The sequence below is a fragment of the Pelobates fuscus genome, chromosome 8, assembly GCF_036172605.1.
Source record: "Pelobates fuscus isolate aPelFus1 chromosome 8, aPelFus1.pri, whole genome shotgun sequence".
Taxonomy (NCBI): Eukaryota; Metazoa; Chordata; class Amphibia; order Anura; family Pelobatidae; genus Pelobates; species Pelobates fuscus.
Window position 1 is genome coordinate 49420343 of NC_086324.1, and position 18414 is coordinate 49438756.

An 18414-nucleotide genomic window follows, 5' to 3' on the forward strand; every position below is an offset into this window, starting at 1 on the left:
TTAGTGCCAGGAAAACAAAGCCATTTTCCTGGCACTATAGGGTTAATAGGTCCCCCCCCTCCCTTGTGCCCCCCTTCCCCCTCCCTCATGCCCTCCCTCCCGTGGGGCTGAAGGGGTTAAAACCCTTTCAGCCATTACCTGAATCCAGTTCCGATGTCCCTCGGCGCTGGGTCAGGCTCCGCCCACGGCATTGTCCGTGCACGCACTAGACCACCCCATAGGAAAGCATTATTTAATGCTTTCCTATGGGGAAAATCTGACGCTGGAGGTCCGTGAGGACGTCCAGCATCGGATAACGGACCAAAAGTCCGTTTGGATTCCAGAAACGCCTCCAGTGGCTGTCTGGTAGACAGCCACCAGGGCAGACTTAGAGCTGCAATGTAAACATTGCAGTTCTCTGGAACTGCAATGTTTAACATTGCAGCACTAGGTGCAAAAGGGTCACAGCATCCAGACTACTTCAATTAGCTGAAGTGGTCTCGGTGCTTACAGTGCCCCTTTAAATAGTCAGAAAATAAAACAATAAAAGCCTATAGGGGTAAACATGACCCTCACATTATTACAAAGCAGACATAATGTCCACCCAGCCCTCACTTATGGGCAGTGGTTGTGGGCTGTGTTACTGAAAACGGGGGCCTAACGTCCCGCCCTATGGGTGGCAGGGGGGAAATCTGAATAAAGTTAGGAGGTGAGATGGACATGTCATTGCCCACCCCCCAAAACAAATTATATACATCCCCTCGCCCAGGTGTTTAGCGGTTCCCAATATCAATAAGAGCGCTCTGACTGAGCTTGCATAAAGTGGGAAAAGCCTTAAGGTTGGCTTGTAATCGGTCCACCCTGCATTCTTTAAATTGAAGCCTCTACCCGATGCCCAAGGATGGGGGCAGGAAGGAAGTACATTGCTAGTGACTGGACAGAAAGAGCTGCCCAGTCGCTAGTCTTTATAAATCTTCCTTTTTAAAAGACAACTGAAGTCACCCAAACCTCTTCACCTCAGTAAAATGGTCTGGGCGCAGAGGTACTTTGCTGGCTGTCTTCTTGACAGCCAATAGATGCACTTTCTCCTCCAGAACCGAGTAAAACTCGGCCCTGGAACAAAATGCTGCTGACAGCTTCATTTAATTAAAAGAGCGAGGCTTTTGGCCGTGCATGCCTAATTCTAATCCATTGCTTCTCTATGAGCTTGGATGCAGACATCAATGGAGGAGGAACTGGATGCCGCAAGGTAAGAGTCTAGGCAGAAAAGTCTAAGCGCTGGAAAATGTATTTTAATTAAATTTTACTGAGCAAAGAAAGGTGAACAGTGATCATCTCACTATAGGGGAACCTATAGTCTCAAATAACAATTTTTATTTTCGGGACTATGGGTTCCCTTAGCTAGTGCCGCCAGCTGGAATATAGTTAAATCAAAATCCCGAAGCAAACGGTCATTGGGCTTTTTTGGTTGTCTTGAGTTTAGGAAATATGGGGGTACGGATTTGTTTTTTCAGCAGAATTGCTGAAGATCACAAGTTCAACCAAATCGAGATTCTGCCAAAAATTATTCTCCGAGTCTACTTTGCATTAGTAAATAACCTTGTTAGACTACATATTGAAAAACTAAAATATAAAGGTTTCTGTAAATGTGGTGCATAGTCTGTTTAGTAAATAAATACACAGTTTGCTGCCTAGTACTCAGAGATTGTACATGCAATAACTTGTACTGCTGAATGAATTATTTTTAAATTTAATCAGGCAATTGTTGAGAAATTGGTGTGCTTCCCATGACATAAATGAAAACAAGAAATGTTTTAATATATTCTATTTTTTAAAAATTCTCAATAAATAAATAAAACAAATATGATCATGAAGATCTTAGCTAAATAACCAGTTGAACTGTATTTCGTGCATTTCTAGTGAGCAAACTGTAACAGTCGTTGTACAGGAGACTGAAAAACACAGCAGTGACTCATACTAAGTCAGTATTGGTGTCTCAGAAAGTGAGGGTTCAGACAAGCTGAAACATATCTCGTTGTAGCCTGTCATAAAGGAAAATTGAAATGTTGGTATATATGCCTACTGAACGCCCAGAAGATTCTTCTATTTTCTTTCTTCCTTTTATGGTATATTGGGTGAAGAGAGAAGTGGCCTGGCAATGGGAGATATTACAAAAGTGGCAAAGCCACAAATTTTACAATGCAAGCGTTTGAAATGAGTTTTGAAGTCAGCTTTCCACATACATAATATGATGGATGCCACTTCGAAGGCAGACACATTATGTATGCTGATTTGCACACGTGTAGCACATTTTTACATTTGCATAGAAAGCCAAGCCACAATTTACTAGCTCAAGATTGACTGGGGCCATTCCCAGATCATCTCTCTCCAGTCTGTTACTTAAAGGGACACTCCAGGCACCCAGACCACTTCTGCCCATTGAAGTGATCTGGGTGCAGTGTTCCTTTTGCACTTAGTGCTGCAATGTAAAACATTGCAGTTCCAGAGAACCTCAATGTTTCCATTGCAGCTCTAAGTCTGCCCTCAGTGGCTATCTACCAGCCACTACCCAATGGACTACCTAATGGACCTCCAGCGTCAGATTTTCCCCATAGGAAAGCATTGAATAATGTTTTCCTATGGGGAGGTCTAATGGGCGCACGCGGCCATTGCCGCGCATGAGTATTAGGTCCCCCCCTGCCGGCAGCCCGCGGCAGGGGAGGAGCGTGGGCGAAGCTGAGCCAGCGCCAAGGGACATCGGCGCTGGACCCAGGTAAGTGACTATTAGTTATTAGACAAAACCCAATGTATAGTGAAAAAGCATATTAATTCTGACTTGTTTTGGCCATTTTGTCTCTCCCTGCACCTTCTTTAGGTATTAAGAATATCCGGCATTTTAACAAGATTAATGTAGCATAGCTGTATTATGATTTAGGAATTTGTCCAAGTTTAAAATTGCCTCACGCTAAAGGAAATAGGAGTGTTTCTTACTGGTGATTGAATTCTATGGTGAAATATTTAAAAGTATTCTGATATAACCTGTGATCGGTAAATAATGGATTCATGCAATTCCACTGATGAATTCAAAACATGACTTAATTAGACCATAATAGTCATTTGTTTATCTGTCTAAACTTTTCAAGATTGTGATACAAAATATGAAAATATATTTTGAGGGTAGACTCTTCACTTATTATTAAATCTTTCCATTTATTTTATGGTCATTTTTAATCTTTTCATAGCTGTCCCCTCAGTGGGTTTATTCGCTAAAAAGAGTTGTAGAGAATTGTATAATCACATCACAACTTGATGTCTACTGTTTAAATGTGATCACTCACCACGGTTTCCTTTTGTTTTGATCAGGTTAAATTCCCTATAATTTCAAATGAACAGTTCTAAAACAAATTAATATAATGTATATATTTTAAGAAAATTCTTATGATGAAAAAAATGTTACATTTGATAGAAAAAAGACAATTATTTATAAACAGTTGATTGTTTGTTTTAAGTTGGAGAAAACACAAGACGCATAGACAATAATGGGATGAATCTGCAATCATAAATATAGCAGGAATTAAGATTGAATAAAGTCCATTGATAAGGAAAATGTTATTTTAGGAGTTATAAAATAGTCTGTTCATTTCGATTTCTGGGTCAGATTTCTCGATAGCTTTGTCTTGCAAGTTCCTGCTATGTGTGTACGTATTCTATTAGTACTTTTATAATTGGGGGAGCACCTCTTCTTCCTGTAATTTATAAAACAGAGATGGTGGATGCATTTGCAAGGCTTGATTTATATTGCAGGTGATATTATTCTCAGAACCCAAATCTCCCCTTCCCCACCGCCCCAAAAATAACTAAATAGGTTCTGTGTAGCATTATTGCATGCCCTGTGTTTCAAATTGCTCATAGATGAGTCAGGAAGTGCATCTAACATTGTTTCATTGTTGCATTGTTGCATGCCCCATGTTTCGAATTATTCACAGATGAGTCAGGAAGTGCATCTAACAGGTCCTTTGCAAAAAAATAAAAACCTTCCGTATTGAAAAACGAAGAGGTATACTACAATATGTTTTAAAAACATTAAAATACTGTCAGAGGGCATTGACTGCAATGAGGGATGAGTGTTGCAAAGTTACAGCTGGCGAAACAGTTTTCATATATCTTCCTGGCTAGGAAGGTTTTAAACCCATTTTGTTTAAGTCCTACGCTTTTTCTCTTCCTCCACCTGGGGCACTGTATGGGAGAACTCAGAGTTCTGCAGTTGCCGTAATATCCTGAAATTACAAGAGTGCTGGAGACCCTCATATCATATTTAGGATACATTTATTTGTATAATACAGTGCATGTCATTCAAATTTAGACACAGAATAACCCTAAATTTATTTGGCATGATTTCCTGTTTCAGTTTTAGCTGTTAATAAATGACAAATGAGTGATAGAAAACACATAATCAATGCTAGGTTACCTGTTTGAGACATATTTTACAATAAATACACAAGATCCAGCGCACTCTCCTATCTACTAAACAGCAACTTCAATGTCGACAGACTTTATTAGTCTGTAAAAGTTTTTTTTAAAAACACCTAATCTAGGCAAAAAAATGGGGATTTAGTTACATTATATGATCATACATTGCATAAGCCTGCCACAACGTCAATGTACCCCATCTTTGGCAGGTCCTACTCTCACAGTCTAATGTCTGCTCTTATGAGATTAACCACTTACTTGGGAAAAAATTCCATCTGAGGCTCTCTGCAGTACAAGGCTAAATAGGGACCTGAGATGAGGCACCTGTAACAGGGAGGGGTGCAGAACCAAGGAGTTGGCTAGACTCCCAAATATATATAGGAAACATGGGGGGATGGTTGCACTCACCTAAACATGCTTAAATGGGGTGCTGCTGGGGGCCATATTATACAATAAATACACAAGATCCAGCGCACTCTCCTATCTACTAAACAGCAACTTCAATGTCGACAGACTTTATTAGTCTGTAAAAGTTTTTTTTAAAAACACCTAATCTAGGCAAAAAAATGGGGATTTAGTTACATTATATGATCATACATTGCATAAGCCTGCCACAATGTATGATCATATAATGTAACTAAATCCCCATTTTTTGCCTAGATTAGGTGTTTTTAAAAAAAACTTTTACAGACTAATAAAGTCTGTCGACATTGAAGTTGCTGTTTAGTAGATAGGAGAGTGCGCTGGATCTTGTGTATTTATTGTATAATATGGCCCCCAGCAGCACCCCATTTAAGCATGTTTAGGTGAGTGCAACCATCCCCCCATGTTTCCTATATATATTTGGGAGTCTAGCCAACTCCTTGGTTCTGCACCCCTCCCTGTTACAGGTGCCTCATCTCAGGTCCCTATTTAGCCTTGTACTGCAGAGAGCCTCAGATGGAATTTTTTCCCAAGTAAGTGGTTAATCTCATAAGAGCAGACATTAGACTGTGAGAGTAGGACCTGCCAAAGATGGGGTACATTGACGTTGTGGCAGGCTTATGCAATGTATGATCATATAATGTAACTAAATCCCCATTTTTTTGCCTAGATTAGGTGTTTTTAAAAAAAACTTTTACAGACTAATAAAGTCTGTCGACATTGAAGTTGCTGTTTAGTAGATAGGAGAGTGCGCTGGATCTTGTGTATTTATTGTATAATATGGCCCCCAGCAGCACCCCATTTAAGCATGTTTAGGTGAGTGCAACCATCCCCCCATGTTTCCTGAGACATATTTTAGTCTGATAATTAAACATGCACTATTTAAACAAAATGCTTTCTAAATCTTCCGGGGATGAAAGGTAAACAAATCTTTTAGCAGAGAATGAGTAATCTGATTTCCTCATTACCTGCATAGTCCACATTTTTTATAACTCATTTCTGTTACTGCATGTAGGCACATTAAAAGGAGGAGAACACAAACTACATACATCCCGCACTACAACTAGAAATTCATTTTGGACCACATCCAATTCAGCCAAATTCTGTCCGATCGGGTCATTTGAAGAATTTCTGATTTCCAAACAGTTAGGTGCCAGAATTTTGGGGAAACTTGTACAGGCCCAAACATGCTCATTTTCATTCGTGATTCATTCGTCATTTGGAGTCCCATTCCTGGCTCCAGAAAAATGGTGGTTAGGAGACAGCCACTTAATGTTGATTCTATTCATAGATCAAGTGACAACTGATCGATACAAGGACAAAAGGAGGAGGAATAAAACAACTATTTTCCTAAACAGGATTTTTCCAGACACTTTGACCGTAGCTACTGTGGGAGACAGACCAGCAGTGATTCTGTGTGTTTACCATTGCACTGACTGTGTTGCAGAGGGAGATATCCTAGGTAATTGTTTCTAGTGTGAGACTAACGTTAGGTTTTTGCTATAGGAAACTTTGAGTGGAAGACAGGATATTGGCACTTAGCAGGCAGTTTGTCATTTATCCTAGTGTGAAACTAATTACCAATATACAGTTTTAAAAATGTATTGTTGTTTTTTTTTTGTTTTGTTTTTTTGGGAGGAATGAAATGTCTTATTTTAGAAACTGGTGCTAGAATTGATTTTTTTTTTTTTGCTTACCCTGAGCCATTAATCCTAGTTTGAGATTACCCTGCCAATACATTTTTGTTTATTGTTTGGAGAGAGATAATCCTATTTTACCTGTTTTTCTGACTATATTCAGGCTGGTGTGTGCTGTGCAACTGTATGAGTACTGTGCAGTGCCTCTTGATGGCAAACACAGTAATGTTACAGTGGCCAATCCACCAAGCACTAGCACTAAGTCTTAAAGTGACTTATCTCCACAGATTGCGATCAGTTGGGAAACACTGATAGGGCAATGCTTTTTTTTTTTCACAATAAAGGATGGTGACTTCTTTTTTCTAAGAAAAAAGTGAGTGGGTATGGGCAATTGATGACCCTTTCTACTCTGAGAAGAGCAATGCTTTCCCACACATCCGGTCTATAGTGTTATTCACCGTCTTCCAGGGTGGGTAAAAAAAAACAATGCCATCATCAGTTTCTCCCAACTGTGTGTGGGGCGGTAGCAAGAGTAGCCATACTGCAAGACTCAATAAGGTAGGGTGAAACCACGACAATAAAAGAATAAAGGGGAGCAGTAGCAGGAGTAATACCATTTGAAACATTTGGATAATTTGAAAGATAAAATGAAAACGAAAGTGGGCAATTAATGACCCACTCATCTATTCCATCCATTTCTTTTTTGAAAACTCCCCTTTTTTCCCAAGACAATGGCTCCTACTCCTGCTGCTACTAAGGCACAAAGTTAAAAAAGAACCTTGAGGTTAGTCACTGACACTACAGGCTGGATGTGTGGCAAAGCTCTGCTGTTGTTGTCAGGGTGGAAGGGGAAAGTGGGTGCTCAACTGCCCTCTGACTTCTTCCTTTTACTTTTGGATTTAAAAAAGGAACACAAAATATTATAATCAATCATTTCACAATTAAGTTCTCTCCAGTGGCATACTAAGGGGATGGAAGCAGGGTGGTGGCCCTGGGTGACAAGTTGCAGGGGGCAAAGTGTACCCATCCTGCCAGAATACGCCTCTCCCATAGCTATACTTGAGGTGCAGGCACAGAGTGAGCGCTGGGATCACGCTGCACTGATTTTCCAGCTCCCTAGAGCATCTCTTCACTAGACCCCTGGGATGAGGTTCCATTCTAGCTCTCCCTGTCAAGGTAAGAAAGGGGAGTCTGTTATATTTGTTTGTATGGCTGTAATGATGAGTGTGTATACGGGTGTCTGTGTGTGTATATAAGTCTGTGAGTGTATATGTATGAGTCTCTGTGTGGATGTGACTGTATGTGTGTGTATATGAGTATCTGCATGTATATGAATGTATGTGTGTGCGTGTTTGAATCTGTGTGTTCTCAAGTGTCTTTGTGTGTTTTTGTAGTAGTTGGCATGTATGTATACCAATGTGTATGTCTGTGTCCAGATATCTAATAATCTAATTTTGTTAACTCAGAATTGTCATTGCATAGCTGATATATGTAGCCATTAGGCCAGGCAATATTGTAGCCATTTCTGCATGTCAGCACAGTCATAACCCATTTTTGTTTTTTCAAATAACCTTCCAAACATTTTTCATTACCATTTTTTGACCAAAGTGAATAGTGGCACTAACTTATTAACTAATTACTGCTAAACCAATTATTTTTTTTTTAACTATTTACTTTCAGTGCCCTATGTAGCTAATTTAGAACCAATGAATATGTGTATTTTCTTAAATCAGAAACAAAACAGGTGTTAACTTTCTGCATTCCTATCTATCTATCTATCTATCTACCTATCGATCTACATATTATATATGTTTAAATAGATAGAAATTACTACAAATTATACATATACATTAAGTAATCAGTGCAGAATATAAAACTGGATAAAGGGCAATTCTAGAATTATCCTTCCCTTTTGTCTATTTCCTGGAATTTGCGAAGTGATTTTGTCATGTGCCTCCACTGTCACTCGGCATTCTTTTTGCAGTGACCCTGGGGCTGGCTATTGTATGCACTACATAAACTGAAGCATCTTCAGCCCATGGATGATAGATTTATTTGTATGTTTAAAGGTTACCTGCGTGTATGTTTAAGGTATGAGTTTCCCGTAACAATTTTTATTATCTAGGTGTCAATTGTAAAATAAACAACAGCTCATGTGTGTAAGGAGCATAAGTTCCAATAAGCAGGGATCATTAGAAGGCCAACACCACCTTGTTACTACTTACATGGACCTCTGTTCCTGTTGCCCAGGATATGTTTCGGGAAAGTCTCTCCTCCCACGTGTGTGTAACAAAGAGAGTGGGCCACGTGCAGTTATCTAGATTGCAGTATAAGCCTACTACAGCAAAACAGGAAAAGGCTGCGTCAATTGTGAACAAATGTGTTTAAAATATTAAAACACTAAAACCGATAAACAAACAACAAGTAGCAAATATAAAAGTTAAAAGTCAGTGTGTAAACTTGCAAAAGTAGCAGCCAAATCCCACAGAGGAGACTTTTCGTCCTTTTCTATATAGATACCAGATCCAAAGTTTCTTTAGAACCATATAGATATAAAAAAATAAAACAAAGAAGAAATCCAGTAGTGCAATATGTTCCAATATTTTGTGGTGCTTTTAAAGTGCAAGTCTCATAGGGACCTACTCACGTTTTATAGAGCTAAGACCAGCTCTAGTACGATGGGCATACAGTGGTATAACCACCACTTGTAGGATACGTGAAGTAGTGTAGTCAGCAGCGCAGTTTTCACAGTGGTATAGGGACCATGAGCCCAAAAATGACAAAAAAATTACAACAATAGTGCTCACTGTACACTAAACCATGAGTAATAAATTAAAATAAATGTACTCACATTTAATTGAGCAGACACACCGCTCAATGAAAAAGGTGTAAGTGGTATAATCCCCACCTGGGATTCTTTCGTGAGATCCTCTCTGGAGTGTTGAACAGGATGCTAGGCAAAATGAATAAAAGCAATAAAAAGGAAAATGGCACAATCACAGTATAAAAGTAGCCAAGATCACTTTAATTAAAATGCTTTCAAAAATCCACAACATGTTTCACCACATAGGGTTTTATCAAGTGTTTCCACCAATTTCATACCAATTGCATTCATACAAAACAAGCAAAATGGATGGAGCAATATTTGTCCTCTCTTCTCAACTTGGAATTCTGTGGAGACAGAGGGGTACACACAATAGTGCAGATGGCTATAGACAGATGTAACTAGGTAATAGATGGAAACACTCACAAACTTAGAGCCAATTGGACCTGGCTCTGGTATCAAGGCCTCAGGATCTTTTAGGGGTGATCCAAATCCCTCTGTGGGTGTTCTGGATGTCCAAGGGTACTTTCGTATTCCACCATAAGCAGCAAGGGATTCAATTTGATTAAGAGTAAAATATAATTTATTGGTACATTACAAATAAAATATATTATTTTGCTCCATCCATTTATTGCTCCATCCATTTTGCTTGTTTTGTATGTATTTTACAGTGTTGGTATAGGGGATCCTACACGGGTGTTTTAGAGCAATCCACTTGTATCACTATCTGTGCATACCACCTATATTTGTTTTGCAATTGCATTCATATGTACAACGAATTTAGGTGCCAGACTTTAAAATCTGGCGAGGTGATGGACAATCCATTAGTTGGTACGTGATGCCAACGAAACGTGGAGAAGCCTTAAACTGACTAGCTTAGTGCTTGCTAAAAGATTCAGTCATGGAGTTTAAAGTGTACTCTTGCAGATTCGTCTAATTTTATAATTAGCATTTTCTTACAATAGAAAGTAACAAACCCTCATAGATGGGAAAAGTACTATATTATAAGGTTAGGACACAGACAATGTATAATCAGATGTTCTGAGGAACCTAATCAAATAGACTTGTTGCTGTTATAATAGATATCTCAGTACATCTACGCGAGTACTCTAAGATGAATCTGCTAAATGTCTCAGCAGCATTTTGTATTACCCGTTCCAACCTTTCTGGCAACTTACTATCACAGAGATCATTTAGAAAAGTGGCTGTTTTGTTGTCATGTTAGGATTGACCTATACAAAGCATAAGCAGAAGTTAGAACAAATCAGGAAATACAAAATGGGTAAAAAGATACAGGGGGATAAATTAGAAGGCAACAGAGGGGTTGAAATGACGGGATGTCTGAAGGCAATAATTCAGTCAAAGGTAGGATAATATAATTCATGAAAATCTCGAAAGCTAGGATTAGGATATCAAATTTCAGGATAGTCGGAAATAGATTGAATTTCAGAACTACGAATAAAATAAAAAAATAAAATAAACAAGCTAAGGGGTCTCAAGAATAACAATATAGAAATGTAATCCCTGTCTTTCCAAGCTTTTACAATGTAAATTTAATTGGAATTCGGAGTCAGTTTGGCCGACGGCCGTGTCAGAAGATGGGAGTGAACACATTCTGCTGAAATTCGGCATGGCAATATTGATATTGGCCAGAATTATTATAAAACAGAGCAGAATGAGCAGTGTTGGAAAAAGTGTCACTGCCAGGTACTACTGACACAAACCCAAAAGTTTTGCGTTCCCAGCTACAAAAATTACATAAAATGGAACATGCCGTGTTGATATATTACATTTTCCAAGTTTACACATAAATGGTTATCCACAACAACATTGGATTTCCCTTCCCCAGCTAACACACTATATGTCATATCACGGAGAGTTTCATAACGGCTGCACCACAATTATACATTCAATAGCTAAACCTGAGCTCCAACGTGCCTACATAGCAAATACAGGCTCCATCCGCTCTGCCAGGCATAGATCTTCATGGTCCAAGGTGGTTTCACTTCATAATAACAGCATGTGAGCAGCACTTGCAGGGCTGTGAGATATTATGTGTTAGAAGGGAGATACCATGGGATAGCTGGCAAGATATGCAGGGGACTATTGCCCCTAAGCTACTCACATACATGGTTTGTAGGCTGCAGTTTAATAACAACCTTCTCTGCTGATTAGAAGCAGAACGAGGTGCAATGGGAAACCTGTTAGCAGAGCCCTGCAGGAAGGCGGCAGCAGACGGGAATTGTACAGGGACTTTGCTAGTCAAAGACTTGCGTGTGCTTTGACTGGTGGTCGTTATCCTCAGTGCTCTCCAGAGCTCGACTGGCCCACTGGGATGTATCTAAGAAGACGATAGTATCTCTGGCTGTCAGAGCCATCAGACTATGCTGACTAAGTATGATGGGAGGTGTTTGCAGGTAACTATATGATCAGAGGAAGCATTGGGGTCAATAGAGTCGCAGGAATCAGAGTTAAACATTCTTATTTAGTGATGTCCCGAACGGTTCGCTGGTGAATATTTCCTGGCGAACATTGCATGTTCGCGTTTGCCACGGACGGCGAACATATGCCATGTTCGGTCTGCCCCCTATTTGTCATCATTAAGTAAACTTTGACCCTGTACCTCACAGTCAGCAGACACATTCCAGCCAATCAGCAGACCCTCCCTCCCAGACAGTCCCACCTCCTAGACAGCATACAATTTAGATTAATTCTTAAGCTGCATTTTTTTTTTTGTGTTTATTATACATTATCCTCCATAGCCAGTAACCAGTGTTTATTATACATTATCCTCCCATAGCCAGTAACCTGTGTTTATTATACATTATCCTCCCATAGCCAGTAACCAGTGTTTATTATACATTATCCTCCCATAGCCAGTAACCAGCGTTTATTATACATTATCCTCCCATAGCCAGTAACCTGTGTTTATTATACATTATCACTCCATAGCCAGTAACCTGTGTTTATTATACATTATCCCCATAGCCAGTAACCTGTGTTTATTATACATTATCCCTTCCATAGCCAGTAACCTGTGTTTATTATACATTATCCCCCCATAGCCAGTAACCTGTGCTTATTATACATTATCCCTCCCATAGCCAGTAACCTGTGTTTATTATACATTATCCCCCCATAGCCAGTAACCTGTGTTTATTATACATTATCCCTCCATAGCCAGTAACCTGTGTTTATTATACATTATCCCTCCCATAGCCAGTAACCTGTGTTTATTATACATTATCCCTCCCATAGCCAGTAACCTGTGTTTATTATACATTATCCCCCCATAGCCAGTAACCTGTGTTTATTATACATTAACCCCCCCATAGCCAGTAACCTGTGTTTATTATACATTATCCCCCATAGTCATTTATCGTTGGACCTAGGCAGCATGATGTCTTAGGCCGGCCCAGAGAGTGAGTGAGTGAGTGAATAATATAATATATATGTTCAGAAACATATTAGTAATATATGTAAATCGGGTTCATGCAAAGAGGGTGAAAAGGTATTAAAGAAAAACACACTTATTGCATCAAATTTACAAAGCCAAACTTTTAAAAGCTTTTCTCATTTCTTTCTTGGGATGAGGAATATATCGGTTGTAGACTGAGGATGTCCATCTGCCCAATCTTTTAATAATATGCACTGGAGTGTCAGTGTTGAAGGAGACCGAAGCTGCCCCTATTCTAAATGAAAGACCCGAGACATGGATACAACCCAATCTTAGGAGTAGTGTTCTGATGTAGAAGATGAATTTAGCCGTAGTCAAAGGGATTCAGTGAGAGTAGTGGTGAAATGTGTGTGGCATGACTGAGTGTGGGTAAGTAAGAGTCAAGTATTTTAACTGGGCACTAGTTCTAGGTGGGATAAAGTGGTATAGCGGATGGATGAGTAGTTTGGTTCGTTTTAGAGGTTTGTAGAGAAAGTATATAGTGATCATGATTTTTAGCGATATCCAATATTTTTAAGGTGGTCCCAGTGCCACCACTCATATCTGGTGTCACAATAGCTTGCATTTAAAAAAAAACAAACTTTTTTAACTGTAATATAATAGCAGTCAGTTTCCTTCACACGTGTGCGTTTCAGGGCCTGCCAGGGCACAGTGTCACACCAGTGCAACTCATATCTGGTGTAACAGTAGTGTACATTAAAAAAAAAAAATACAGGGGGCTTGTTGTCACCTTTCGGGGACCCTTGGTGTTGTACGTGGCTGGGTGGAGGAAGAGACCCAGCCACGTGTTCAATTACATCAGTGAGGACAAGGAACAGGACATGGCTAGCTTGGTATCCAACCTTGTGCAAATGGGGAGTTTGCGGTTGTGCAAATGTACTGTTTGCGGTTATTTGCGATGCGTTAAACGGGGAGTTTGGTCTGTCACTGTGAAGCGGGCGTAACCCTTACACTACCTGATCGATACAACATCATACCTGATGTTTTAAAGCACGTTATTCCAAACAATTTAGGAATGTTAGGTGATTTATGCCCTTTATGGATTAAAACCAGACTCTGCATCAACTATGTAATTTTCCATGGGAGTTTTGCCATGGATTCCCCTCCGGCATGCCACAGTCCAGGTGTTAGTCCCCTTGAAACAACTTTTCCATCACTATTGTGGCCAGAAAGAGTCCCTGTGGGTTTTAAAATTCGCCTGCCTATTGAAGTCTATGGCGGTTCGCCGGGTTCGCGAACATTTGCGGAAGTTCGCGCTCGCGAACGGAAAATTTCATGTTCGCGACATCACTATTCTTATTTAATACATTTCTGTGAATGTTCGTTTAGGCTGCAAAGTCATACAGGTTTATTAAGTCAGAATTCACAGTGAATGCCACATTAAAGGCCAGAGTAGCTGAAATGAAATACCTTAGAGAATTTTTCTAGTTTGGCTATTTTGACCTTAAATTTGAAATTCCCTTTGAATTCTCACTTTCGTGAAAAACTCTGACACTAATGGATGTTGCGGGGACAGACAATGTACCACACCTTGCCCAAAAGGTAGATCCCCAGATGTTTTAAAACTACAACTTCCATGATGCTTTTGCCATTCGAAAGGCATGCAAAGAATCCTGGGAGTTGTAGTTCTATGAAATTTGGGGAATCTACCTATTGGGCACCCCTTCTCTACAGCTTCCGTTTGTCAATCCATATCCATCATTTGAACAGTGTGTGTAGGACCACCCACACAGACATCTGCAAGTTTAATGTACCAATAAAGGCATCTAGTTTGTGTAGCCCCCCAGGCCAAATATTGCCAGCCCTCCCCAGGGACGCACCCTATTAACGTGAAGGTCAGTGACCGTTGCAGTACTGTCTTGCATGGTTGAGTGCTTGATTTTATACTCCTCTCAACAACATTTTGGCTGAATTAGCCAAATATACTAATTAAAATAAGTAATTATTAACAATATTCCATGATTTTCTTATTTAAAAAAGAAAAAAAGAAAAAACAATACTGGTCTAATTGTTTGTCTTGTCAAGCAGTAAATATAGATGTTAGAAGCAGTATTCAGTTTGAGGTGTATGCTGTCTGGAACTAAAATTAAAATTTCTACGTCATTAGCAGTGAAAACAAAAGGTTCTCAGTGAGTCATAGTGTACACAGCAAATACTGAACTATCCATTAACAGTTTTATCTACAGCTAGAGATGATCTGTATAGGAGTGCATAGCAGCTATCTGATTAGACTCATGGTCTCCTAATCTGAAACCACTAAAGGTGACGTGAAATAAAATCATATTAACACGAACTACCTTGGAAGCAATTAAAACCACAAACCACAGGTCCTAATGAAAACACATCCTGAATTTTTAGGGCGAGTCATGATCGTTAAAGATTTATTTTCTAAAGAAATCAAACTAACCCTACCCGATAATTTGTAGATACTCAAACACTTAACAGTATTGCATGAATATTCTGAACACCATAACCACTACAACTTTATGTAGTGGTTATGGTGCCAGTAGTTCCCTGGAGACCCCATATTATAAAGAGTCAGCTATTGTTTAATACTGTTCCTTGCCTCCACTACCATCACTGGAGAGCTGTAGGAACTTATTTTAGCTCTCCTGAGCTAAGCCATGCAATCTAGATAAGAAGTTAAGCTATTCGAAAATGTTTTGAGTACTTACAATAGGGATGTCAGGGTGAGCTTTAGTGATTATGGTGCTTGGAGTGTACCTTTAAGATATAAGAAAATGGTGATGAAAAGCTTACAGTTATGTATAGAGGAGATCATGGATGTTTTAAGCAGTTAATACTTAGACCTTTGCAGTCAGCTCATTGAATATTGAGAGCCTTAGGAGAGTTATGAAAGAATCCCTATAGTATTCACCAAGTGTTCTGATTTTCACCAAACAGTCACGTTTTTTTTACCTCCTTTCCTACTATATAATTATCAGTCATTCAAACTAAATCTAATTGTGCGTGCGCAAAGTGCCTTTGAAGTGATTTTTGCAACTAAGACTAATGCACAGCTTTCTTAATCTGTATTTCTAAGTGGCTAAAAGATGGCTTCTATGTCTAATGATTGAGCTGTGAGGTAGGGGTACACTCTTCATATTGCAAGGATGTGCTCCAAATGAGGTGATGGGAGCTTAAATAATCCTCAGTATAAACAATTGATAGTTCTCAATGATATTATATATTGGTATGGCTATAAAATATATGACTAGTGTCCAATAGCAGAGTCATAGTGGGAAGGGCTGTGGACCTGTGTAACACTTCTGTAAAATGCTCACTTGATTTCTCTGATGCAAAGTGTCCTTGAACAAATGGCGATAATAATAATAACTATGATCCTGGTTAGAAAAATAATGCAAATGTACCTGGCAGGCAGCGATATTCATTCTAATGTGAATGGGGGTAATTCAATGTGAATTTCAAATATTAGGCCGAATTGGACAAATATAGAAAACATAGGTGATTTGAAAAGTGGTTCCATTTCTGCTATTTTGGTCTAACATTTAAAATTACTAACAGCATTGCTCACAAAAGTGAAAAAAGTGAATTTTAAATCTAAGGCCAAAGCAGTCAAACTGGAATCACACTGGAATATGTGACCAATTTGGCTACTGTGGCCTTAAATATGAAATTAACTTTGAATTTCAAGCAATTTTTCTCACTTTAGTTAATACCCCTGCTTTTATTCTCAATAGATCACATCTTAGCGGATAATCCTCTGTATCTACTATGGCAACTCTTCCTGAAATAACTGACAACCCCCACCTTGACAATCAAGGCAGGTCATCAAATAAATAAATACATAAATAAATACATAAATAATAATAATAATAATAATAGCAAAACTTTGAATGTGAAAACAGCATTCATTTATTGATTTTATATAAAAGCAGATAAAATACGATTTAGAAACAGATTTTTTTTTAAAAAAAAAACAGATAATTTTTTTTTTTTTTTTTTACATCTAAAGTTGAAACAGATTTCAAAAGATCCAGTACTAAAAACACTGTCTGGTAGTGAGCAAACAACAAATATTGCAAATGTAAAGGTAACTACTTTATTACTGCGTCCCTTTCAACACTTCCTCAGAACTCAAACACGTTTTGTGGGTTAAAGTTTCTGGTTTGCCTGCCTCCTCTGACACAATTATTTAGCACTCGGGCGGGGCCACAGCCATCATCTCCCCACCTCTTTCAGGTGTTCCTCCTAAAATATTTGTGACAATATGACAGCGCCTGCGCGCTAATTTCCTTTCGTAATGGCTACGTCAAAAAGTTTTAAGTTTCAGCAGTTTAACTAGTGATGAGAAAAGAAGAAAAAAAAAAAACACGAAACCTACCCAACATACATACTCTCAGTGGAAAAGGCGGGGGCGACTGCAACAGGAAAGCAGAAAGACGCTCGGCCGGGAGCTGTGAAGTTAAGATTTGTGTTTTGTGGGAAAGGACTGTCAAGGAGTTGGGGGGGAGGAACACCGAGATCTCTCCAGTATCCAGGACATTGGGAGCTGTGAGCGGCGCGAGGAGCATGGACTGATTGACATGTACGTTCCATCGAACGTTCGCAAGATACATTGTTTCTTTTTTGGACGTTCTGTTTTGAATTGCACGCTCTAACGTCTGTGTTTCGCTACTCTTGTTTCTATATGTGCTTTGTTTTGATATAAACGTTCTAAAGGGTTCGATTTTTTTTCTTATTTTTATTTTTTATTTTTCACATAAACGTTCTAAAATGTTAATTTAAATTTTTTTTTGTGTGCTTTGGCTGATACATGCGTCCTAACAAGTTAACTTTACATTTTTTTGTTTTTGTACTGGTCTTTTGGCATATACATGCTAATCTGTTCCTTTTTGTTACTTTGTTACTGTGTTTCTGCTTTGAGTTTTTTTTTTTCTTCTTACTTCCGCTACTCGTTGTTTAGGGGGAAGGAATGTGCAGCTTTTGCTAATGGCTGATGCTTCTGCTATTGGTTTCCCTGCAGGTTCACAGTGGATCTTCTCTAAACTTTAGCAAGAGGGAGATTAACTCACACAAGCATGGATGAAGCTGTCATTGAGGAGGCTCAGCCCAGGGCCATGGCTACAGAGAAGAGAAAGGCCTGGGCTCAAAGCAGAGATTCCTGGCAAGCATCGGAGGCAGAGGATGTTTCAACGGAAGCCATGCAGATTTCTCAGGCTGTACAGGGGAAGCTACAGCTGGAAGTACCAGGTCAGTTTCCTCTCTTTTAACACAATATCACAGAATTGGGTGGTGGGTGTGCACTGTCGATATCTTTACCAAAGCTAATGAGGGGATATTATCCATGAATTCCCCCCACACTTAAACGTGAGATCTTGCCATGTCCCAACTATTTTTGCAAACCTGGTTTTAATAAACGCTTTTAACGTTGTGTGGATGGCTAACCAGTTTAATGGTGGTTTCAAAGTGACTAATCGAATTGTAGGAATTAATTCAGGAAGTTATCTGTGAGCTCCTTTCCCACATATCTGCAGAGCTTGACAGAGACTTTTGTTTTGCAATGTATTTGATTCATGGCCAGTGTGTGGTATGTTGCTCAGTAACCCATTCATTGTTGCATTGCATAGCTGTAGTGGAAGGCTCTCACTAGTTCTGCAAAA

At 39.2% G+C, this 18414-nt stretch overlaps 1 protein-coding gene across 1 annotated transcript in view; it reads left to right on the forward strand.

Annotated features, from left to right (window-relative positions):
* Window positions 1-17052: 17052 nt before the first annotated feature.
* ITPRID2 (ITPR interacting domain containing 2) overlaps window positions 17053-18414 on the forward strand; it is a 68860-nt gene continuing 67498 nt past the window's right edge. Inside the window, exons 1-2 of the mRNA XM_063429795.1 lie at window positions 17053-17339; window positions 17778-18004. Coding sequence (XP_063285865.1) covers window positions 17833-18004 — 172 coding nt within the window. The 5' untranslated portion in view covers window positions 17053-17339; window positions 17778-17832. The remainder of the gene's footprint in view (window positions 17340-17777; window positions 18005-18414) is intronic.